This window comes from Cetorhinus maximus, chromosome 15, assembly GCF_964194155.1.
Source record: "Cetorhinus maximus chromosome 15, sCetMax3.hap1.1, whole genome shotgun sequence".
Classification (NCBI taxonomy): domain Eukaryota; kingdom Metazoa; phylum Chordata; class Chondrichthyes; order Lamniformes; family Cetorhinidae; genus Cetorhinus; species Cetorhinus maximus.
The window spans coordinates 84,999,111-85,025,313 of NC_135893.1; the positions used below are offsets into that span (position 1 = coordinate 84,999,111).

General features: G+C 42.5%; 1 protein-coding gene across 6 annotated transcripts in view; it reads left to right on the plus strand.

Annotated features, from left to right (window-relative positions):
* Positions 1–26,203, plus strand: part of eef2k (eukaryotic elongation factor 2 kinase) — a 65,502-nt gene that overhangs the window by 1,575 nt on the left and 37,724 nt on the right. The window contains exons 1-3 of one of the 6 annotated variants that reach the window (XM_078558828.1): positions 2,889–3,034; positions 12,520–12,786; positions 17,003–17,050. In XM_078558828.1, the coding sequence (XP_078414954.1) occupies positions 12,574–12,786; positions 17,003–17,050 (261 nt within the window). In that variant the 5' untranslated portion in view covers positions 2,889–3,034; positions 12,520–12,573. Of the gene's footprint in view, positions 1–2,888; positions 3,035–5,240; positions 5,431–11,370; positions 11,391–12,519; positions 12,787–17,002; positions 17,051–26,203 lie in introns of those variants that run through there. The other 5 variants (XM_078558829.1, XM_078558827.1, XM_078558831.1 and 2 more) reach the window with 5 other exon arrangements.

Consider the following 26,203-nt stretch of genomic DNA (forward strand, 5'->3'; position numbering starts at 1 on the left):
AAGCGATGGGAGTGGGGGGTGGGGGGCAGGGGGTGGGGGGCAGAGAGTGGGGGGTGGGGGGCAGAGAGTGGGGGAGGGGAGAGGGTGGAGCGGGGGGTAAGAGAGGGGGGAGAACAGGGTGGGGGGAGGGGGAGTGGGGGGGGCGGGTGAGTGGAGGGGGTCGGTGGGGGAGAGGGGATGAAGAGGGGGCGGGGTCAAGGGTGGGCGAGAAGGACAAAGTGGGGAATGGGGTGGAGGAGGGGCAAAGGCAGGGAGAGGGTATCGGAGGGGGGAACAAAGGGAGGGGGAGGGGAGCAGTGGGGACAAAGGCACTGCGAGGGCTTCGGAGGGGAGACAGGCAGGGGAGGAGGGGCAGGGAAGACAAAGGCAAGGAGAGAGCGGCTGGGGGGTGGGACAAAGGCCATGGGGATGGGGGGAGAAGGGGGACAAAGGTGGTGTGGGCAGAGGGAGGACAACAGGAGTGGGGGCAAGGGCTGGAGGAAGGGTGAGGCAGAGGTGGCACTAAAGCAGCGGGATAAGGTTGGGGTCAAAGGTGGTGGGGGCTTGGGGGATAAAGGTGGGAAACTGAGGGGGTACAAGGTCGTGGGGGCAGAGTGGGGACAAAGGGAGGGGGAGGTGGAGGGGGGGACAAAGGTGCGGGATGGAGCGGGGACAAAGGCGGGGGAGAGGGGGTGGAGGGGAACAAAGGTGGGGAGTCCGGACATAGGTGGGGGAGGGGGCAGAGGTGGGTACAAGGAGGGGAGGGGGAATGGAGAAGAGTCGGCCTTATTTTAATAACTCGTCTGATGGATGACGCCTCTGATAGTGCAGTACTCCCTCAGTACTGCTCTAGTACTGCAAAGACGACTCTTTGGAATAATCATAGAATTACAGAATGTTACAGCACAGAAGGAGGCAATTTGGCCCATTGTTTCTGTGCTAGCTCTTTGAAAGAACTATACAACTAGTTTCACTCCCCTCTGTTTCCCCATAGCCCAGCAAAGTTTTTTCTTCAAAGTATATATCCCGTTCCTTTTTGAAAGCTATTATTGAATCTGCTTCCAACACCCTTTCGGGCAGCACGTTCTAGATGACAACAGTTCGCTTTGTGAAAAAATGTTTTTTCACATTGTTTCTGGCTCATTTGCCAATCACCTTAAATCTGCGTTCCTCTGGTGACTGATCTGCCTGCCAGTGGAAAATATTTCACTTTTCAACACTTCTATCAAATCTCCTCATAACTTTAAAAAAACCAGAAAATGTTGGTAATACTCCCGAGTCTGGCAGCATCTGTGGAGGGAGAAACAGAGTTAATGTTTCAGATTTGTGACCTTTCATCAGAACTCCTCTTTAATGTCTTTGCTGTAAGGACAATAACCTATTGATGTCAAAGGCACTATATATAAATATATGCCAGATCTTTTCTAAATATGTATATATTTTAATTAATTTCTATGATCACTCACTGTTCAATATTGGTGTTTGATCATTTCCAAAGTATAGTATCAGGGAGCCATTTTGCTGCTGCTTTAAGTTCAAGAGAATCCTGTGGTACACAGAATAGAATCAGTAGCTAAAGCAATTTAAAGAAAAGCTTTACACTTATTATCTTGAGCATGATAGCAAATTTATATCGATGCCAGGGCAAGAATAAGAATGTCAAGAATATAAGCAGTGAGGGTTCTCATTTGAGAATGGTCTGAAACACAGGATCTGAAAGTGTAGCTAGACTGAAAGAGACATAGACTCTTTTTTAAAAAAAAGACCTGTTTCCGATTTTCATACACACTGGAGAGGACCAGCACAAAGTGTTCCATTTAGCTTCTGATATGCTCCAGTGTTGCTGTGGGAAAAGAGGGAACCCTTAAGCAACTGTTTACAACATGTTAGTGATCCTGGCGGCAGCTGTTCATCCAGCAGCTTTGGATCATTAATAGCCAAGTGTATGTTGTAAAATCAACAAGTTTTACAAAACATCACATAGTAAAATATTCAATGTAGCATTTTTGTTTATGCTATTGTCAGGACTAGGAAACTTTAACAATGAATAGTATAGCAATAATTCACATTTAGGACATTTAGGATCTTGTAGCAAAACCATAGCTTGCATTTGTATGGCACCTTTAACATAGTAAATAGATGATGCTTGTAGATTGTTGATTTGAGAAGGTGATGGGGTCCAGAAATACTTGCTCCTCTCTGTTCACATTAAAAGAGTGTTCCTTTGGCTGGGTTAATTCTTGTAGTTGAGAGGATTAAATATGGTTATAGATTAGAGTAAGGAATGGTGTTGCATTTTATTCAAACATACGAATTAGGAGCAGGAGTAGTCCACTTGGCCCCTCGAGCCTGCTCCGCCATTAAATAAGATCATGGCTGATCTGATTGTAACCTCAACTCCACATTCCTACCTACCCCTGGTAACCTTTCACCCCCTTGCTTACCAAGAATCTATCTAGCTTTGCCTTAAAAATATTCAAAGACTCCTCTTCCATCTCTTTTTGAGGAGAGGGTTCCAAGGACTCACGAACCTCGAGAGAAAAAAAATTCTCCTCATCGCTGTCTAAATGGGTGACCCCTTATTTTTAAACAGTGACCCCTAGTTCTAGATTCTCCCATAAGAAGAAACGTCCTTTCCACATCCACCCTGTCAAGACCTCTCTGGATCTTATTATGTTTCAATTTTGTGTATTACATCTGTTTTCCAATTTGAGTTGCTAACACCCATAATAGTTAAAGTAAACCACCATCTAGAGAAATAAAAATAGAAAATGCTGTAAATATTCAGCAGTTCAGGCAGCATCTATGAAGAGAGAAACAGAGTTAACATTTCATGTTGATGAACTTTTAAAGAATATTGGCTACAGCACCTAACCAGAGATATTGTAATTTTTATTAACATTACAGGAGCTTGTTTTCGCTTAAGGAGCAGGGAGCACTGATTTCTGATAATGTTCTCAGAGTTGCTTCAACTTCCCAATTTGCTCCTGTTGATTTCTGACCGTTGTGAGCTGCTTGTTGGAGACTTCCTGGGATCTGTGCAGTCGCTGCTGCCGTGAGTTTTACTACATTCTGTTCTAATAACAATGGAACTGGTTTGTGTGGAGCAAAAACTCTGGCATAGACCAGCTGGGCTGAATCTGTGATGTAATTCTATGCATTCATTTGTTGACAGAAGCAAAATACTGCAGATGCTAGAAATCTGAATGAAAACAGAAAATGCTGAAATACTCAGCAGGACAGACAGCATCTCTAAAGAGAGAAACAGAATTAATGTTTCATGTTTGATGAAAGGTCACTGAGCTAAAACATTAATTCTGTTTCTCTCTCCAGAGATGCTGTCTGACCTGCTGAGTTTAGCCAGCATTTTCTATTTTTGATGCATTTGTCAAGTTTGGCTGTGGCCACAGTTTGAAATTGGTAGCATTTGAGAGTTGCATTTGCCATTGATCTTTTGGTTTATATCTTTAATTTGATTCACAAAGCAAGTCAGTTTGAGCCTTTTTTTATTTTTTGGGGTGGCAGTTTAGCAACATCAACTTTAAGCACATTAATGTTTGACATTTGAAATATACACTCCAGGAGGTCACAGATTCTGGCTGGGTGTGTGATCTGAACATTATTTGCAGCTGTGACATTTGAACTGCTTGTCTCGTGCTGTAGCTTTCGCCCTTATGCCGAGACCATTAAGAATAGTAAATGCAGCTAAATAAATAGACATTTCCAAACTGTAAATTCACTTCATGGGTTAAGAGTTAAGTTATAGAGATTGTACAAAGCAATGACTTTTGGCTTTGAATGTGGTACGATTTAGCCTGACAAAGATTTTACTTTGTGTATAATTCAGAATAGCAGGCAGGGAATGGGGGCAGATCTTGCTGATTTTTCTTAAGCAAAGGGGTTGTGCACAGAAACAACAGCAATTTGCATTTATGTTGTGCCTTTAATGTAGTAAAACATTCTACCACAATTCTCAGGAATATTATCAAACAAAATTTGACATCAGGCCACACAAGCAGATATTAGGACAGATTGGTCAATGAGGTAGCTTTTCTGGAGAGTCGTAAAGGAAGAAAGAGAGATGGAGAGGTTTAAGGAGGGAATTCCAGAGGTTAGGACCTAGGCAGCTGACGGCATAGCTGTCAAAGGTGGGGTGATGGAAATTGGGGATGCACAAGAGGCTAGAATTGGGGCAATGCAGAGATCTCAAAAATGTGAGGCTGGCGGACATAGGGAGGGGCGAGGCCATAGAGGGATTTGAAAAACACGATGAACGTTTAAAAATTGAGGTTTTAATACATCAGGGTGCATTCCCCAGAAATAGTGAGGTCCTTAGGAAAGATGATCAGTTTTTTAAGCCTTGCTTTTAGAAATTTATTTCTTCATAAAAGCCATTCTGCCCAATAACTATATACAATACATAGTACATCAGTCCTGTGGGAGAATTGCAGCCTACTGCCAGGCATTTTAAAAATATAGAAATGCTTGCATTTGTATAGTGTTTTTCACAACCTCAGGACTCACTTTATAATCAATGCAGTCATTGTAGGAAAACAGGGCAGACAATTTGTGCATGGCAAGTCCCCAAAGGAGCAACGTACTAATCTGTTTTTGTGATGTTGATTGAGGGATAAATTGGCCAGGACACTGAGGAGAACTCCCCCGGTCTCCTCGGAAATAGTGTAATGGTAAGGACCTGTGATGTACACGAGAGAGCAGTCGGGGCCTGGGTTTAACCCCCTCTTCCCCCAAAAGACGAATTACAGCAGTGTTTATATTTCAAAAGCACTTAACTGGTGGTAAAATGCTTTGAGATGTTCTGAGAGATTGTGAAAGGTGGTATACAAATCCAAGTCTTTTAACAATAAGGAGCCCTCTTGGCAGTGTCAATAAAACAGTTGTGATAACGCATTTAAACCGCCTTGGTTTCACGGAAATATATTTGGTCAAGTTTCTGTTTGATGAGTTTCATTTATGATATAATTTGCAAGCACAGTGCAATTGACGTGGTTGTGTGAAGAAAGACGGGGAGGGGGTTAGGAAGTTTGGAAACAACCTGTTAATGACGGGCAAGTTCCATTAACTTGCTGCTTACAGTGTATGTGACTCGGGGTAGCAGTAAGCATTGCAGGACCCTCTGGTACAGTTTTTTATTTAAATGCAGCTCAACAACACTGGAGGCTGTTTTCGCTCGGTCGTTGCCCCTCCTGTTAGTGACAGGCTGGCTGTGGGAGGGTTTGAGCTGTTCTCGCTAGAGCTGTGTACGTGCAGTAAAGCCGGCGCGCTGTGGAGTACTCTTACTGGGCGGGTCAGCAGCTCTGTGAGCGGGCATCTGAATGTCTCTTCCAGGCCTCTCCCCCACCCTTGACATTCAGGTACAGGGGATTTCATGAAACTGCTCAGCCTCCTTCCTCCGCTGTCATTTGGTGTTGTCAGATTCCAAGTCTTGCGGTAAGTGGCTGTCACTTTCAGTCTGCTGCCACGTGTCGGCCGCTCTTGTATCAATTTATTGCGGATATTTTGTCGATTGCAACTGCCTTTGGGAGCTTTGTATTCAGTGAGTCGATAATATGGACGCAATCCAGAGTGCAACGCCTAAACAGCTTTGGGTAGTATCTCCATACTATGCAGTGCGAAGGAACAGGACCTGCAAATAAAGTAACTAACAGTTTACTTGCACAGGTCAATAGTCCCACTGAAGCAAAATTTAATTCAAAAATAGGAAGTAGTGAAATATTCCAAAAGCGCAGCAATTTTTGGCTTGGCGTTTAAAGACCAAGGCACCAAGTGGTCCCTGTTTTAAAATCAGGAATAGCACTTGTCACTTGTATTTAAGTATGATATGACGAATACTTTTGCAGTTTGTGTTTGTGTTGCGTTTCAATATTAGTTGCTAGTTAGGCAGAGGCATTTAGTTTGGAGAAAAGAAGTTGAGTAGCCTTGATCCAACTCCTTCAGGAGCAGGGAGGGTGGGAATGTGGTAAACAGGTTACCTCATTCCAGTTGTCAGTAAAATATTAGAGGGTGTACATACAAAACCTTGGAATGAGGGTCGCAAATAGATCTCGCACCATCCAAAGAGAAGTAGTTATCTGGAATACACTCCCATCAGAGTGTTGTTCTTGGTTAACTCCATTGAGAAGGGAGTTGCTGAATACCTGTGAGAAACTTTAGTGTATGAAAAGGTTCAGTGGGGTATTTGGAATAGAAATTAGAAGACTAAAAGATGAGGTGAAATTGAGGAAAATAAAATTACATTTAATTATTTTATCTATATAATTCAATTATGAAGCAAGTATTCAATGCTGAAGGCAACATTAAGTTGCTGTCTGGTTTCTGTCACTGCCAAATTTCCTCGGAGAATTTTGAAGTTAACATTATAGCAGCATCTGTTGACGCGTGGGGGTAAAGACTTAATACGAACAAAACCCTAGGGCCTGAATGTATATATCCTCAGGTGCTGAGGGAGATCAGAAAGAAATTGTATACCTGTAGCAGCTTTCATTATCTCAAAGCCCCACAGTAGTTTGCAGCTGATTAGAATGCAGCAGTCAGTTTACACACAGCTAGGTCCCACAAACAGCTATGCAATAATTAACTAGATAATATGTTGAGGGAAAAATATCGACCAAGCCATGGGAGAACTCCCCTGCTCCTCTTCAAATAATGCCATGGGATCTTTAACATCCACCTGAGAGGGTATGTGGGACCTTGGGTTAAAATCTCATATGAAGAACATTGCCTCTGACAGCAGCACTCTTTCAGTACTGTAGTGTTGGGTTAGATTACATGCTTATGTCGCTGGAGTGGGGCTTGAACACACAACCTCCTGACTGTGGTAAGAGTGCTAGTATAGAAGCATGCCTGATGCTGGCTCCTTTTGGAACAGCAACACAAAGACAATTTGTGGGGGCACTGTCTACTATCATAAGAGAATAGCTGGCTTCCAGTAATGTTTTAGAGTATAGGAAATGGGCAAACATAGTGCCAATATACTTTAAAGGTGGGATAGATATAATGCAGGAAACAGAAGGCCATTTGACTAACATAACTAACAAGTAAAATAATAAATTCTATTTTCAGGAGTAGTTTGGAGAAATAGGTGTCAGCTTTGGCTTAGTGGTAGCACTTTTGCCTGAATCAAAAGATTGAGTTCAAGTCCCACTCCAGAGATTTGAGCACATAATCTATTCTGGCACTTTAGTATTGTCTTTTGGATGAGACGCTAAACTGAGACCCCCCTGTGCCCCTTTAAGTAATGTACAAGACCCCATGATACTATTTAAAAAAAGAGTTGGGGGTTCTTCTGGTGTCCTAAATTCCTGAAACATTTTAACACTGATACATTTGTCTCTGGCTGCAATGTCATTATGCCACAGAAACATAGGAATTGAGTTAGCTGAAAAAAGACCACAGTGCAGGTTACGTCTAATTTGCCTCCTATCATAGTTGGATGATGCAATGAAAATGGCATTGTTGACTCGTAACAGCAAGCAATCCCTCAGTTAAGCTACAGCAGACCCTCTTAAGAATAGAAACTTAAACAGAAGCCCTTTATCGATATTAAAAAAGAAACAGTGTATGTATTTCAAAGTATTAAGCTTTTCAGTTCTCACTATTTGCATTGTTGTGGATGGTTCAGTGGGTAATGATGGATACTGTTATAAGGCTGGATCTTCAAACTTATTGATTGGTGTCTAAAAATCATTAGTTGTATGCTTCACTTACATTAGCCTGTGTAGTATAAGGGTCTGGCACACATTGGGCTAACGTGGGACTGATTACAATACCGCCCACACAGTGATAGAAAAGAACACATAACCCGCACACAGGGTCAGTCCAGTATTGGACAGAACCGTGCACACAAGCAAACATGGAGACAGTCCCTAGCTCGAACTCTTTACTGTATATGTGTACATAGTTCTTGTAGTTAAATACATACAGTTAACCTACTTAAGACTGTGAAGACTTCATTTAGATATACTGAATAGTATCCAACACTGGCAAATCCAGATAATGGATTTTAACAATATGATTGAAGCATAAGTTAACAATATTTGCAGTGACTGAATTCTAAAGGATTTACTGTTTTACGTTTCTTAAGCAATTAATATTGAATTTTTTGAGGTAGGAAAGTGAGTATTTTGTTTCCAAGGGGATACATTGGTCAGCGTTTTTTACTCAGAAGCAACTCACCCTATGTTTTGCAAACACCTGGTGTGCCAAACACATGCCTACCAGCTTTGCAACAACCAGCAGTAGAGGTTTGAAAGGCAGCGTCAAAGGCCTAGAGGGAAGAGGCATATGACTCACAAGCACTAGAGTGACAGCCTAAATCCCTCTGAAGAGCCAGTGTTTGCAGTAATTACGACATGCAACTTGGCTGTACTTTGTCATAGTTTCTGGAGAACTGCTTCACAGCATTAAGTACCAGCAATTTGTGATAATACAGGTGCTTCTGGCCATGTACCATCTTTGCTGTGTTGGAAGTGAAGGCATGAGCCTGTTTGTAGGAAATCCAATACAAGCTCCAAATGTCAAGAAAAAATACACTTATTAAACTGAATAATGTTTGCATTTTGATGTAGTGCATCATTAAACCATGCACAGTTGTCCTTCCAACTTATGATGCTTGCAGTTCCTAGTTACCTTGGAACTGTCTGAAGGAGTTGCACATGGGTCACAAAGTGCTAGGAGAGGATGTAATCAGGCTTGGTTGTGACACCCCACAAAGTAATTGCCTGCCCACACTCTCACAGCCAGGCTTATATGAATAATGGGCACATAGGTGATGTACTGAACAGCATTGAATGCTTGTGAAACTACTCCAGTGAGTGGCAGTGCCTTCAGTAGGAGAATAATTTTAAAAAAGAGCTTTAGCAATGCCTTTAGAGAAAAGAGGTAAGAACATTGTAGTGGGGGTGGCATTGGGGCAGTAGGGTGTGCAGAGAGACGCAAGAATAAAAATATCAAATTGTGTCTTGCTAAATTTACTAGAATGGTACCAGGGTTGATGGACTTCATTTCTATGGAGAGACTAGCGAAGCTAGAATTGTTCTTAGAGCAGAGAAGGTTGAGGGGAATAGTAATGTCAATGTTCAAAATCATCAAGGGTTTTGATAGAGTAGATAATGCAATCCTGTTTCCAGTGGCAGTAGGGTCAGTAACCAGATCTAAGGTAATTGGCAAAAAAAGAAGGGAGATTTTTTTTTACCCATCAAGTCGTCGTGATCTAGAATACACTGTGTGAGAGGGTGGTGAAAACAGATTCATTTCCCTTTTGAAAATTACTATTGAATGTTGCAGTACAAGTGGCCTCTACCTGACAAGGTGGAAAATTGTCCTGTACACGCACAGCAGGGCAAATCCAAACTGGCCAATTACAGCCCCATCAGTCTACTCTCTCTCATCAGGAAAGTGATGGAAAGTTTCATTGACAGTGTTATCGAGTGACACTTAGGCAGCAATAACCTGTTCGTCAATGCTTAGCTTGAGTTCTATCAGGTGCATTTGGCTCTAGATCTAATTATACCTTTGGCCCAAACATAGACCTAAGAGCTGAATTCCAGAGGTGAGGTGAGAATGACCTGCACTTGACATCAAGGCAGCATTTGACCAGGTGTAGCATCAAGGAGCCCTAGCAAAATTGAAGTCAGTAGGAACCAGGGGGGAAACCCTCTACTGAGTGAGTCATACCTAGCACAAAGGAAGATGGTGGTGGTTGCTGGAGACCAATCAACTCAACTCCAGGGCATCACTGCAGGAGTTGCTCAGGTTAGTGTCCTAGCCCAACCATTTTCAGTTGCTTCATCAATAACCTTCTCTCCATCATAAGGGCAGAAGCAGGGATGTTCGCTTATGACTGCACAATGTCCAGTACCATTTGCAACTCCTCAGATACTGAAGCAGTCTATGCCTACATGCACCAAGACCTGGAAAACATTCAGGTTTGGGCTGATAAGTGGCAAGTAATGTTTGTGCCACACAAGTGCCCAGCAATGATGAAGAAGGAATCTAACCATCTCCCCTTGATGTTCAATGGCATTACCATTGCTGAATCCCCACCATCAATATCCTGGGGTTACCATTGACCAGAAATCTAACTGAACCAGCCATTTAAAACTGTGGCTAAAAAAGTAAGTTAGAGGCTGGGAATTCGGTGGTGAGTAACTCACTTCCTGACTCCCCAAAGCCTGTCTACCATCTACAAGGCACAAGTCAGGAATATAATGGAATACTCTTCACTTGCCTGGATGAGTGCAGCTCCAAAAAACACAAGAAACTTAATACCATCCAGGACAAAACAGCCCCTCTGGCACCTCATCCACCATCTTAAACATTCACTCCTTCCAACACCGGTGCACTGTAGCAGCAATGTGTACCATACAGAAGATGCACTGCAGCAAAATCTGCTGTGCCTCCTTTGACAAAGCACCTTCTAAACCTGTGAACTCCACTACCTAGAAGGACAAGGGTAGCAGATGCATGGGAACACCACCACCTGCAAGTTCCCCTCCCAGTCACTCATCAACCTGACTTAGAAATGTATCGTTGTTCCTTCACCGTCAATGGGTCAAAATCCTGGAACTCCCTAGCAACAGTGTGTGTGCTTGTACCAAATGGACTGCAACGGTTCAAGAAGGCAGCTCACCACCACCTTTTCAAGGGCAATTAGGGATGGGCAATAGATGCTAGCCTTGCCAGTGACACTTGCATCTCGAGAATGATTTTTTAAAAAATGCAGCTACCCCTGCTTAAAGAACGTTTTGTTGCGTTTTCGTTTTAGCACACATTGGAAAATAGGGGACTTACCCGAATAGTGCCACCAGCTGTTTTGCTTTAGTGCAATTACTATGCATGTGGACATTGTTGGTGACCCTTCACTGTGCATGCGCCGATAACCATGTTTGCAACAAAGCACTCTGCAAAGTGCTGGGAACTGCCTTGGCAAGTACGAACACTGCACTTGGCGCTACCGAAAAGTCGTTTGGTTGAAGATTGTGCAGAAGCAAAGACACCACTAGTTAGAAACATTGTTCTGTGGAAGATTGCGTTTTAATGGTGCATTATTTATGCTTATTTAACATTTTATTTAACATTCATTGAAAATTGGGCACCTAGCTGTGCTACATAAGCGTTCTGTATTAAATACTTTAAATTAACATATCAAAATAGGTTTTTAATCTAAAAATTACAGATCAGTAATGTGACCCACCCTTATTTACATACTTTCTTATGACAATGTGATTTTTGTTTGGCAAACCATTTCTCAACACACATTTGGAGTGCTAAATGAGGGATAGCTGTACTTGGAGAGAGGAAATTTGAAGGGTTTTGGGGAAACAGTGGGTCTAATTGAATAGCTGTCAAAGAACCAATGCAGGACGATGGGCCAAATGGTGGCCTCTATGGTATGATTCTATGAATTAAATTAAGTTTGAATGTGAAGATTTGAAAGATTTTCATTTATGAGCGTCTTTCATGTAGAACCTGATGTTTGAGAGTTCGATTCCGCAGCAGCAAACACTTTCATTACTGTGCAGTAGGAATGTTGTGCTAAAGCACTGGAAATCACTTAGTTTGCAGCATTTGAGGAGCAGCTGGCTTACATTATAAAATATATACTTGTACTTAGTCTCTCGTGCTGCTTGTTAATTTGGTTAGTCTTTTGGTGCGCTTGGTAATATCACTGCCTGCTGATCATTCCCAGGGCTAGCAGAAACGTTCAGTGTCAAGGAAGTGGCTTCAAGAAACATCTTCAGAGTTTTCTTATAGCAGCTGAGCGCTGCATTCTGTAACGACTTTTCGGTAGCATCGTTTTTGAATACCGCTCAGAAGGTATTGGTGCACTTCTTGCTGCATGTGCAGTGTTTGTACTTGCCAAGGCAATTCCCAGCACTTTGCACAGTGCTTTGTTGCAAACGTGGTTCTCTGCACGCACAGCGAAGAGTCACCAACGATGTCCACATGCATATAACTGAGTACGTGCTTTCTATTTGGGACACTTCATGTTGCAGCATCACTAGGTTCTTAATGTACTTCAGCGATTTATAGCTCCACCTCTTTACCTCCTTAGTCACGTATCTGAGGCTTGTGCAAGCTGTCACCGAACCTCACTGGCTTCAGTTGACAATTTTTGACTATTCAGCAATCTGGACTGCCCTGCCATTCTAGGAGGAATAGACTGTGTGATAGAGAGCTGCATGAAAGGGGAGGTAAAAATAAAAGAGTAAGCGGAGGAGGGGAGTTGTTACATTAACAGATGGATCTGGTATGAATTTAATATGCCTGTGTGGTTGGACTATGATTTGTGTAAATGTTTTGTGACTTCCTCCAAAGAACCAGAAATGAAAATGAACAGAAAATATATAAATCATGCGAACTATTTAAAAAAAAAACAAACACTCACTGAAACCTTTAAGGAAAATTATTACACCTAATATTGGACTTTCTAGTTTCCATTTTTTTTTAAAAAGTCCAGGATACATCAAAATCAACAGTCAAAAACAGATGATGAGACAATTTGTTTACTTTTTACAGGTGAACCTACTTTGCAAAGCAAAGCCCTAAGCCTGGGGGTATTAACATTTCAGCATGGCAGAAGACGATCTGATCTTTGACATAGAAGGAGTTGGCATCGGAAATAGAGACTCAAGAGAGGATAGTGATGATGACGAACAGTACCTTATTTGCTCCATTACAGATTATGATGACCATAATAAACCAAGAAAGATCTGCAACCACAACTTCATGAAGAACAAATTTTGTGAAACCTCCAGCTCCCCTAAAAAACCTTTTAACGTTAAGGTATGACCTGTTGATTCCTCATTTTTGCCTTTTTCCTCAACTTTGACTGGTGCATTACATGAATGATTACTAACAAACATTGTTTGTGATGTTAAACAGCATTTACTGCAGTAAATGAGAGCCTACAAACATTTGCAAATGCTTATACTACTTGAAACAGCCATGCTTTCATTTATTGTAGCAAATGTGTTTTATTGATGTAGCATTTGCAATTTTTTATATATAAAACTCAGACTTCATTGTATCCACCACACATGATGGTTACTATGCTTCCTTGAGATTGCAAAGGTCAGAGAACATTCATTTTAATGAGCTTTATATCCAGGTTTAGATGTTTACAGGTTAGTCTAGCAGTAATTGGAGGAGACAGTGGCATAATCTAGAGGCCTAAACTATTGCTCTGAGGACATAGGTTCTAATCCTGCCACAGCAGCTCGTGGAATTTAAATTCAGTAAACAAACCAATAAATATAAACAAAAACGAAAAAATGCAGGAAAAATTCAGCAGATCTGACAGCATCTGTGGAGAGAGAGAGACAGAGATAACGTTTCGAGTCCATATGACTCTTCTTTAGATCTAAAGGGAGGTAGAGATGTGGTGAAATATATACTGATTAAGGGAGGTGGAACCGGTAAAACTGGATAAAAGGTGTGGCTATGGGTACCTGCATGGACCCCAGTTGTGCCTGTCTCTTTATGGGGTATGTGGAACATTCCTTGTTCCAGTCCTACTCAGGCCCCCTCCCACAACTCTTCTTTTGGTACATCGATGACTGTTTCGGTGCTGCTTCATTCTCTCGCCTGGACCTGGAAAAACTTATCAATTTTGCTTCCAATTTCCATCACTTTCACATGGTCCATCATTGACACTTCCCTTCCCTTCCTTGACTTCTCTGTCTCAATTTCTGGTGATTGACTGGCCACCAATATTCATTACAAGCCCACCGACTCCCACAGCTACCTCGACTACAGCTCCTCACACCCTGACTCCTGTAAGGACTCCATCCCATTCTCTCAGTTCCTTCGCCTCCATCGCATCTGTCCTGATGATGCCACTTTCCAAAACAGTGCTTCTCAATGCCTTCTTTCTTCCTTAACCAAGGTTTCCCACCCACGGTGGTTGACAGGACCCTCAACCGTGTCCAACCCATCTCCTGCACCTCTGTCCTCACACCTTCTTCTCCCTCCCAGACCCATGATAAGGTCCCCTTTGTCCTCACTTTTCACCCCACCAGTCTCCGCATTCAAAGGATCATCCTCCGCCATTTGCACCAACTCCAGCATGATGCCACCACCAAATACATCTTCCCTTCACCACCCCATTCCCTCCCGGACACCCTGGCCCACTCCTCCATCACCCTCAACCCCGTCCCATAGCACCTTCCCATGCAATTGCAGAAGGTGCAACACCTGCCTCTTTACTTCCCCCCACCCCCCCTACACTGTCCAAGGGCCAAAATACTCCTTACAAGTGAAGCAGCGTTTCTCTTGCACTTCCCTCAATTTGGTCTACTGCATTCGCTGCTCCCAATGCGGTCTCCTCTACATTGGAGAGACCAAATGCAGACTGGGTGACTGCTTTGCAGAACACCTGCGGTCCGTCCGCAAGCATGACCCAGACCTTCCTGTCGCTTGCCGTTTCAACACATCATTCTGCTCTCGTGCCCACATGTCCATCCTTGGCCTGCTGCAATTGTCCAGTGAAGTTCAACGCAAACTGGAGGAACAGCACCTCATCTTCCGATTAGGCACTTTACAGCCTTCCGGACTGAATGTTGAGTTCAACAACTTCAGACCATGAACTGTCTCCTCCATCCCCACCCGCCTTTTTCATCTCCCTTTTTTCCATATTCATTTTTATTTTTTTAATTTTCATTAATTTTTTTCCCCCACTTATTTTCATTATTATTATTATTTTTTAAATTTATTTCCATTTTCATTCATTATTTTATCCCCAGCTTTTAGCCTATTTTCGATCTTTCTTCCCATTACCGTCCCCTCCCCCCACCCCACCCCCACTAGGGCCATCTGTCACTTTCCAGTGGTCGCTTACCGTGGTCTGGCCATTATCACATTTTGCTTTCTTAATGTCACCATTAGCACCTCATTTAGCCAGTACCACCACCATTAACAACTCTTTGACGTTCTGTTTATGACATCTTTGCCATCTCTCCTTTGCCTCCACCTATCGCTGGCATTCTATCCAACTTCACCAGTTCCACCCCCTTTAATCAGTATATATTTCACCACATCTCTACTTCCCTTTAGATCTGAAGAAGAGTCATACGGACTCAACGTTACGTCTGTCTCTCTCTCTCCACAGATGCTGTCAGACCTGCTGAGTTTTTCCAGCATTTTTTGTTTTTGTTTCAGATTTCCAGCATCCGCAGTATTTTGCCAATAACTATAAAGCTGGTTTCAGTAATGGTGACCAAGGCAACCATCATTGATTGTTGCAAAAACCCAGCTGGTTCACTAATGTCTTTTAGGGAAGGAAATCTGCCATCCTCGCTTGGTCTAGCCTACATGTGATTCCAGACCCACAGCAAAGTGGTTGATTCTTAACTGCCCTCTGAAGTGACCGAGCAAACCACTCGGTTCAAGGACCTTGTCAGCGATGTCCGCATCCCATGAAAGAATAAAGAAAAATTATAATAGTTTCTTTATTGGAATTGATGGCATGCTTGGTGGGATTTAGTGTTACTGTATCCTTGGATATTATGAAAAAACATATCAGCATGAAACTCAAAAACAAAAATAGCTGGAAAAACTCAGCAGGTCTGACAGCATCTGCGGAGAGGAACGCAGTTAACGTTTTGAGTCCGTATGACTCTTCATCAGAACATACGGACTCGAAACATTAACCGTGTTCCTCTCCACAGATGCTGTCAGACCTGCTGAGTTTTTCCAGCTATTTTTTGTTTTTGTTTCAGATTTCCAGCATCCGCAGTATTTTGCTTTTATCAGTATGAAACTCCTTTGTTTGCTGATTTTTAAAAAGACCTCAACACATTTGAAATAAATTAGCAAGTCAATAGCAAAGGAATTTCATTTTTCAAAGGAATTTTAGCTTTTGTTACTGATATCACACAGTGGGATTTCAATCTGCATGCACCCTGATCAGTTTGTTATGGGTTTGAGGACTTGGGGCAGAGAACGTGTATTATGTGAAAACAAGTGGGTAAGTTTGCTGGTAGTTTAACCTCTTAGACATCTTGTTTTTTCAGAAACACAGCAGTGGGAGGGTCCATCTGCTGCTTTAAAAATATAAGAGGATTTCTGTTTGTTTTCCTCATTGTAAACAAAATGAATAAGGATCCATGTTGTCAAATGGAACTTGGTCTTATTTTTCACACTGAAATAACAGGTTATTTTTAAGAAACAATTGCTTATGTATTTTAAAATATAATGGCATGTTTCCTTTGAAAATTTGTTTCTCAGCAGCTGATTATTTTAGGGGTATTAGAATAATGCTGTGTTCTTGCAATAATACTGTTTATTGGGCAGCCCCTATATCTGAATAATGGTATTTTGTTTGTACACTATCTGCACTCAATCTGCACCAATATCAACTGGTGACAATTTAATCTCTGCAGCCTTGACTTCCTGTTTTGCAGCTTGTACGTTGCTGCATTAGGGAAGTTTTATTGATGCACACATCTGTCGTGTTTATGTCAGTTGATTGTTGTCTCAGGGATTACGTAAGACTTTTAGGTATCTGTTCTAGAGAGATGAGAAAGACCAAGGTCTGTAAACAAAGATGAACCAGCGCAGAAATCACCCAATTTACCAGAAACATTTAGAAGATTTCAAATCTTAAAACTGAGATGAAAAAATAAAAGTGCCCCATTTTAATCCTAAAATATAAGAATGTTTAAAAAATACTGAAACATTTATCAGCTTTTATATTTGTATTTTTTAAATCAATATGAGCTCAAAAAGGCAGCTTGACCAAATCGTAGCAGTTTGTCCAGTAAACAATCAGTTAACTTTCGTGGTCCAGGATAATTTATAAACAAGAATAATCTTTTAATAGTATTGGCTGAATGAAGTAAAGATATAGATGGGGCCTTTCTCATAATCAAAAACATAATGAGATATTGTAACTAAGTCAAAGATAGCACTGACTAGCAATGCTTTTGTTTCAAGTAAGAATTGCCTGTAATCTTTTTAAGTAAATTTTTGAATTCTAAATTATCTTTCATGTATTCTTTAGAATCACCAGACCCCTCCTAAGTTTGGCTCATTAACTGACCGAGGTCGGGTAGGTCTTAAATCTGTAGTCATTTCACTGCGAATTCTGCAATTACACTGTCCTGCTCCAGATCTGTTTATCATGTGGTGTATGTTTTCCTTCACGTCCTTGTAAATTTTCTTTTAATGATTCATTTAATTCTGCTCTCCACCCTTATCGTGATTGAATCAAGACTCATCTCATTCTTTTCCTGGAGCTTAACACTGTAGAGCTCCTTACCTCTCTCGAGTCTTTCCTTCCTTCCACAGACTTAAACCTCAATTTTTCTCCTCCTTTTCGATTCTATTTAAAACCTTCCACTTTGACTAAGTTTTTATTACCTGTTCTAATATCACCTTATGTGGCTTGGTGTAAATTTTATTTATTGCTCTGTGGGATGTTTTACTTTGTTTAAAAGTTGCTATATAAATACAAGTTGTTATTGTCTTCAGGATTTGAAATCCAAACTTGACATCACCTATAACGAGTTCCTGATTTAACATACTTTGTCAATTAAAAGATAATTGCCTCTTAGTCGTAACAACAATTGTTTGCAGCAGTTAAATATTTTTATAAACTCTGTCTGAAGCCAGCATTTACTGTATGTATTTTGGGTGTGGTAGACAAGCAGAAACTCGAATGGGACTGTGTTTCGTGAATTCACTCACACCACAAAGTACAATCAAAGGTCACCAATAGGGTTGAATGATAACAGCAATGTAAATGATACGTCAGTGTGAAGGATGTGCTGTACTTCTTTATTTGAAATGGTGCCAGTGATACTCAGAGCATGATGGATCTAGAATGCAGTAGAAGCCAGCTGTGGCTTTACTTTTAGTCTGGCTATTTAAAAACAAAATAGGTTGACATAAGACTGCTGAAAGTGGTATGTTATTAACTGTCCTTGAGGTGAAATTAGAGATTTCTTTTGAAGAATACTGTTGCCTGTCCCCCCACCCCCTCTTTAAATTCAGAGCAATTTTCCTATTCCTGATCACCATCCTTCCTCCTTTTGCCTGCCTGGAGAAAATTTAAATGGACATGGAATAAAGAACAGAGTGAGGGCTTGAAAAGAGTGATGCCTTTGTGATTGTCACTTGCTTTATAGGCTCATGGATGAAGAGTAGCAGTGTACTGGTGCCAGGGGATCTGTACTGTGGTCAGAGTTGCTGCATTTAGGATATGTAGGGGTGGTGGTGGGGGGAGAAGGAAGAGCAAAAAAAATTGGAATGGATGAACTCTGGTGTGTACGATAAAAGCAGAAGTAGAAAGCCCAAGATTGTTTTCAGTGTCTTTTGAAAAGCCCTGAGGTAGCAGCACAGTGTACGTTTAGTGTAGTTCTCTGGCTATTTAATCTAGTTATTCAAGGCCAGATGTGAAGTTCCATTTAATCGTTTTGGAGAGTTTAAAAGAGTGAGGCAGAGGAGTTTATCTAAAGTTTTACTACATCACAGTGTTTTGCAGCAGGCAATTGAGGGGTCTAATGACCTATTTATATCTAGTAACAGTCCTGCATTATTATCCAGTGCCTGTGGTGCCAAATTCACCGTCTTTTTTTGCAGAGTGAGTTCTGCAAAGTCAAAGCATTTCTTCATTGTCACTGGATCAAAATCCTGGCAGTATCTACTCAACAGGGACTGCAGTGGTTCAAGAAGGTGGCTCCCCACCACTTTGTCAAAGGTAGTTAGGAATGAGCAATAAATGCTAACATTTCTAGCAATGTCAACATTCTGTGAGTGAATTTAAAAAAAAAATTGCAGGACAGACCCAGCAGAAGCGCTGGCACAGTGGTATGCAGACAGGAGGGAGTTGCCCTGGGAGTCCTCCACATTGACTCCAGACCCCATGAAGTCTCATGCCATCAGGTCAAACATGGGCAAAGAAACCTCCTGCTGATTACCATCTACCACCACCCCCCCCAGTACTCCTCCATGTTGAACACCACATGGAGGAAGCATTGAGGGCAGCGAGGGTGCAGAATATACTCTGGGTGGGGGACTTCAATGTCGGCATATCTCCCCACTCTACCATTACCACCAAGCCAGGGGATCAACCCTGGTTCAATAAAGAGTGCAGGAGGGCGTGCCAGGAGCAGCACCGGGCATACCTGAAAATAAGATGTCAACCTGCTGAAGCTACACCACAGGGCTACTTGTGTGCCAAACAGTGTAAGCAGCATGTAATAAACAGAGCTAAGTTATCCCACAACCAACGGATCAAATCTAAGCTCTGCAGTCCTGCCACATTCAGTCGTGAATGGTGGTGGACAATTAAACAACTAACTGGAGGAGGAGGGTCCACAAATATCCCTATCCTCAATGATGGGGGAGCCCAGCACCTCAGTGCAAAAGATAAGGCCGAAGCATTTGTAAACAATCTTCAGCCAGAAGTGCCAAGTGGATGATCCATCTCGGCCTCCTCGTTCCCCAGCATCACAGATGCCAGTCTTTAGCTAATTCGATTCACTCCACGTGATATCAAGAAATGGCTGAAGGCACTGGATACTGCAAAGACTGTGGGCCCTGACAGTATTCTAGCAATAGTATTGAAGACTTGTGCTCCAGAACTTGCCACGCCCCTAGCCAAGCTGTTCCAGTATAGCTACAGCAGCAGCATCTACGCAGCAATGTGGAAAATTGACCAGGTATGTCCTGTACACAAAAAGCAGGATGAATGCAACCCAGCCAATTACCGCCCCATCAGTCTACCCTCAATCATCAGTAAGGTGATGGAAGGGGTCATCAATAGTGCTGTGAAGCGGCACTTGCTTAGCAATAAACTGCTCACTGACACTCAGTTTAGGTTCCGCCAGGATCACTCAGCTCCTGACCTTATTACAGCCTTGGTTCAAACATGGAGAAAAGAACTGAACTCCAGAGGTGAGGTGAAAGTGACTGCCCTTGACATCAAGGCAACATTTGACCGGTATAGCATCAAGGAGCTCTAGCAAAACTGGAGTCAATGGGAATTAGGGGAAAGCTCTCCACTGGTTGGAGTCATATCTAGCACAAAGGAAGATGGTTGTGGTTGTTGGAGGTCAATCATCTCAGTTCCAGGATATCACTGCAGGAGTTCCTCAGGATAGTGTCCTCGGCACAACCATCTTCAGCTGCTTCAGCAATGACCTTCCTTCCATCATAAGAAGTGGGGATGTTCGCTGATGATTGCACAATGTTCAGCACAATTTGTGACTCCTCAGATGCTGAAGCAGTCCATGTCCAAATGCAGCAAGACCTGGACAATATCGCGGCTTGAGCTGACAAATGGCAAGTAACATTTGTGCCACACAAGTGCCAGGCAATGACCATCTCAAATGAGAGAATCTAACCATCTCCCCATGACATTCAATGGCATTACTATTGCTGAATCCCCCACTATCAACATCCTGGGGGTTACCATTAACCAGAAACTGAATTGGACTAGCCATATAAGTATCGTGGCTACAAGAGCAGGTCAGAAACTAGGAATCCTGCAGTAAGTAACTCACCTCCTGACTCTCCAAAGCCTGTCCACTATCTATATGGCAAAAGTCAGGAGTGTGATGGAGTACTCTTCACTTGCCTGGATGAGTGCAACTCCAACAACACTCAAGAAGCTTGACACCATCTAGGGAAAAAAAGAGCATGCTTTATTGGCACCCCATCCACAAACATCCATTTCCTCCACCAATGGTGCGTAGTGGCAATAGTCTGTACCATCTACAAAATGCACTGCAGGAACTCAACAAAGCTCCTTAGACAGCACTTTCCAGACCACGATCACTATCATCTAGAAGGACAAGGGCAGCAAACGCATGGGAACACCACCACCTGGAAGTTCCCCTCCAAGCCACACACCACCCTGACTTGGAAATATATCACCGTTCCTTCATTGTTGCTGGGTCAAAATCCTGCAACTCCCTCCCTAACAACACTGTGGGTGTACCTACACCACATGGACTGCAGCAGTTCAAGAAAGCAACTCAGCACCACCTTCTCGAGAGCAATTAGGGATGAGCAATAAATGCTGGCCTAGCCAGTGATGCCCAGGGCCCATGATTGAATTTTTTTTAAAAAAGGGTGAAGATGCAGTGTTAGTTTTCACATATGTGCTGACAACATCCAGCTCTACCTCACCACCACCTCTCTGGACTCGTCCACTGTTGCTAAATTATCATACTGCTAATCTGCCATCCTGTACTGGAGCAGCAGAAATTTCCTCCAGTTAAACATTGGGAATACTGAAGCTATTGTTTTCGGTCCCTGCTCCGAACTCCATTCCTTAGCTACCAACTCCATCCCTCTCCTCGGGAACAGTGAGATTAAGCCAATTTGTTTGCAACCTTGGTATCCCCTACCCGGTTCTGAGATGTGCTTCTGACCTCATATTTGTGCCATCTCTAAGACTGCCTATTTCCACCCCTGTAGTATCACCTGACTTCGCCACTGTTTCCGTTCACCTGGTGCTAAAACCCTAATTCATGCCCTTTGTTACCTCTTAGATTCGACTATTCCAATGCATTCCTGGCTGATCTTCCACATTCTACCTACCACAAACTTGAGGTCATCCAAAGCTCAGCTGCCTGTGTCTTAACTTGTACCAAGTCCTGTTCCCCTATCACTCCTATGCTTGCAGATCTACGTTGGCTCACGATCAAGCAATGCCTTGACTTCAGTATTTTCATCCCTGTTTTCAAATCCCTCCATGGCCTCGCTCCTCCCTATCTTTGTAATCTCCCCCAGCTCCACCACCTTCTGATATCTGCATTCCTTTAAATCTGGCCTCTTGTGCATTCCCAATTATAATTGCTTCACCATTGGTGGGGGTCTTGCCTAGGCCCCAAGCTTTGGAATTCTCACTCCAAGCTATTGGTTATCTGACCTAATATCCCCTTGTGTGGCTTGGTGGCATACTTTATTTTATAATGCTCCTGTGAAGCACCTCGGGACATTTCATTGCGGTAAAGGTGCTAAGTAAATATAAGTTGTCGTTGTGAAAGGGAGTCATAACCCAAAGGGGGAAGACTACACAATCTACAAAAAAAATCTCACTTCAAAGCAATTAAAATTCCATGGGTAATGCTGTCCAATGCCACCTGCTGCTCTGACACTGTTTCCTTTCACCTCCTTTTGTTCCTTTCATTCACATCATCCTTTTTCCTGCCAGACCTTCAGGTTACCCTGATTTTTGTCTCTGGTTCCTGGTCTTCATTCTGTAACACATTGGTAGTGCTCTTGCCTTTCAGAAGTTCTCGAATCCAGAATTTGAGCACCTAATCTAAACAAACACTTCAGTGCAGTTCTGAGAGGGTGCTGCATTGCCAGAGGTGCTGCCTTCTAGATGAGATGTTAAATTGAGATTCCATCTGCCTCCTCAGCTGGATGTTAAAGATCCTATGGCACTATTCAAAGAAGAATGGGGGAGTTCTCCCCAGTGTCCTGGCCAATATTTAACTCTCAACCAACATCACAAAAACAGATTCTCTGATTATTTATCTCGTTGCTCTTTGAGGGTATTTGCTGTACGCAAATTAGCTGCTACATTTCTGTCATGACAACAGTGGTTACACTTCAAAAAGTACTCTATTGGCTGTAAAGCTCTTTGGGAAGTTCTGAGGACATTTAAGGCTATTTCTTTCTTTCTCTTTTTCTGCTTTAAGCTCCATTGTTATTAACCAGAGACAGTCATGTCTTCTCCTGTGTCTACCTTCTCTGGTATTGTCTTTGCTTCTCTTGCTCTGACCTTATCCATTTCATATGGTACAACAGAAAAATACTATTGATACTGGAAATACTCAGCAGGTCCGGCAGCATCTGTAGAGAGAGAGAGAATTGACTTTTCAGGTTGATGACCCTTCGTCAGACTGAAGAAGGGTAATCGAGGGTGATCAACCTGAAATGTTAACTTGGTTTCTCTCTCCACAGATGCTGCTAGACCTGCTGAGTATTTTCATATGGTTACAGTTTCTTGCTTTGAGGTCTCACTCGAGCCTGTTTGCTCACAAAACTCTTTGGGACACCCTAAAGGCATTCACCCATGATGCTTCCTGCTTATATCAAGTTCTCCCAACTTGGCTATATGCAGATTCCAACAACAGAATCTATTAGTTCAATTTTTTCTATATATAATCCCCTTGTATTGTTCCCAGAGATTGAATTATGTATTGATGTATTTTAATTTTTTCATTGTTTAATTTTCCATATTGGCTAGCTATTTTCCCATGACACTAGAGCTTAAGCTGAGCAGAAAATGTCCAAGTAAAGTTTCAATTGAAATTGTTAAAATTACAACAAATAAAAGACTAAGATTCTCAAAAAATCATAACTTGACAATTCAGTCTTTATAAGAAATATAAAAGCAACCTGCTATTTCAACAATTATGAACTTTAACAAATATCCTTATGATTACTATTTGAATGATTATCTGATCTCTTTTGCAAGCATGTTTAAAGCAGTGTTTATTGTTGGGTTGATCTGAAGTGCAGCATAGATCAGCTCAGATAATCAAAGCGATCCAGAATGTATATTGCTGCCATGTCTCCAGTTAAGTGGATAAAGTGCCACAAAAAGGTGCTTTGGATGCTCTATCTACATGTGTGGTATTTGCAGAACCAGACTTTTTAGTAACAAAAACAGAAAATGCTGGAAATACTCAGCAGGTCAGGCAGCATCTGTGGACAGAGAAACAAAGTTAATGTTTCCGGTTGATGATCTTTCATCAGAACTCTGCCCGTGGCTGGTTACCTGGTGCTTCTTTCTTATCGTGATTAAAATCAGCTGTGCTGCAAACTAACATACAAAAGCAAATATTGCACCTAACTAGGAATGTGCCTGAATGCTCACTGCATGAAAGCAACGCACCAGAAGCTTGCACAACTTTTTGGGGTCAGTGAACTGGATTTGTAAAGGATAATGTACTGGTTCTGTGGAAACTTTCCATTTCTGTATTTAGAAGAGCTTTTACCAGAGTGCAAAAGGGCTCTGGTAATTATTGACTTGTCTGTTGTACTTATTTTTATGACTGGGTGAATGGATAAAATAGTTTGGAGCAGCAGACATATGGGATATCTAAAAAATACAGATTCTTTTTACACTGCTCATCCAAATATGAGAAGCAAATTCATGTCAATTATACCATTCCTTTAATAGTAAAATTATCTAGATTCTTCTCGTAAGAGTTCAGAGTTTATCTCCTTGTCATAAAATACAGTAGTGGAAACTGATAAATGAAAAAATTATCCAGACACTAATCTTTTACTATTTCAACTAATATTGTGCTTTATAAGATGAATTCTGAAATTCAGTTTGGAGAAAGCTGAAATAATGTTTTCTTTTTAACACTTAATCTTCTCAAATTCCATTTTAAGTTTCTTGTTGCACTACAGCCAGAGAATATAAAAATACCTGGAAAAATTCAGCAGGTCTGACAGCATCTGCGGAGAGGAACATAGTTAACGTTTCGACTCCATATGACTCTTCAACAGAACTAAGGAAAAATAGAAAAGAGGTGAAATATAAGCTGGTTTAAGGGGAGGGGGTGGGACAGGTAGAGCTGGATAGAGGGCCAGTGATAGGTGGAGATTGCCAAAAGATGTCATAGACAAAAGGACAAAGAGGTGTTGAAGGTGGTGATATTATCTAAAGAATGTGCTAATAGGTGACCTTAAGGGTAGAAAGCAGGACGAGCAAGGTACAGATAGCCCTAGTGGGGGTGGGGTGGGGGGAAGGGATCGAAATAGACTAAAAGGTAGAGATAAAACAATGGATGGAAATACATTTAAAAATAATGGAAATAGGTGGGAAAAGAAAAATATATATAAATTATTGGGGAAAAGGGGGGTCGGAAAGGGGGTGGGGATGGAGGAGAGAGTTCATGATCTAAAATTGTTGAACTCAATATTCAGTCCGGAAGGCTGTAAAGTGCCTAGTCGGAAGATGAGGTGCTGCTCCTCCAGTTTGCGTTGAGCTTCACTGGAACAATATAGCAGGCCAAGGACAGACATGTGGGCATGAGAGCAGAATGATGTGTTGAAATGGCAAGCGACAGGGAGGTCTGGGTCATGCTTGCGGACAGACCGAAGGTGTTCCGCAAAGCGGCCACCCAATCTGCATTTGGTGTCTCCAATGTAGAGGAAACCGCATTGGGAGCAGCGAATGCAGTAGACTAAATTGAGGGAAGTGCAAGTGAAATGCTACTTCACTTGAAAGGAGTGTTTGGGCCCTTGGACGGTGAGGAGAGGGGAAGTAAAGGGGCAGGTGTTGCACCTTCTGCGGTTGCATGGGAAGGTGCCGTGGGAGGGGGTTGAGGTGTAGGGGGTGATGGAGGAGTGGACCAGGGTGTCCGCAGAGGGAACGATCCCTGCGGAATGCCGCCAGGGGTGGTGAAGGGAAGATGTGTTTGATGGTAGCATCATGCTGGAGTTGGCGGAAATGGCGGAGGATAATCCTTTGAATGCGGAGGCTGGTGGGGTGGTAAGTGAGGACAAGGGGGACCCTATCACGGTTCTGGGAGGAAGAAGAAGGTGTGAGGGCGGATGCGCGGGAGATGGGCCAGACACGGTTGGGGGGCCTGTCAACCACCGTGGGTGGAAAACCTCGGTTAAGGAAGAAGGAAGACATTTCAGAGGAACTGTTTTTGAAAGTGGCATCATCAGAACAGATGCGACGGAGGTGAAGGAACTGAGAGAATGGGATGGAGTCCTTACAGGAAGCGGGGTGTGAGGAGCTGTCGTCGAGCTAGCTGTGTGAGGTAGGCTTGTAATGAATATTGGTGGACAGTCTATCACCAGAAATTGAGACAGAGAGGTCAAGGAAGGGAAGGGAAGTGTCAGAGATGGACCATGTGAAAATGATGGAGGGGTGGAAATTGAAAGCAAAATTAATAAATTTTTCCAGGTCCAGACAAGAGCATGAAGCAGCACCGAAGCAATCATTGATGTACCGGAGAAAGAGTTGTGGGAGGGGGCCGGAGTAGGACTGGAACGAGGAATGTTCCACATACCCCATAAAGAGACAGGCATAACTGGGGCCCATGCGGGCCTGGCACACTGATCTCTACCTCGCAGAGGCTGAGTGTCAACTCGCAGACACTTCCTCCTACCTCCCCCTGGACCATGACCCCACCACTGAACATCAAGCCATTGTTTCCAGTTACTGACCTCATCTCCTCTGGAGATCTTCCTTCCACAGCTTCCAACCTCATAG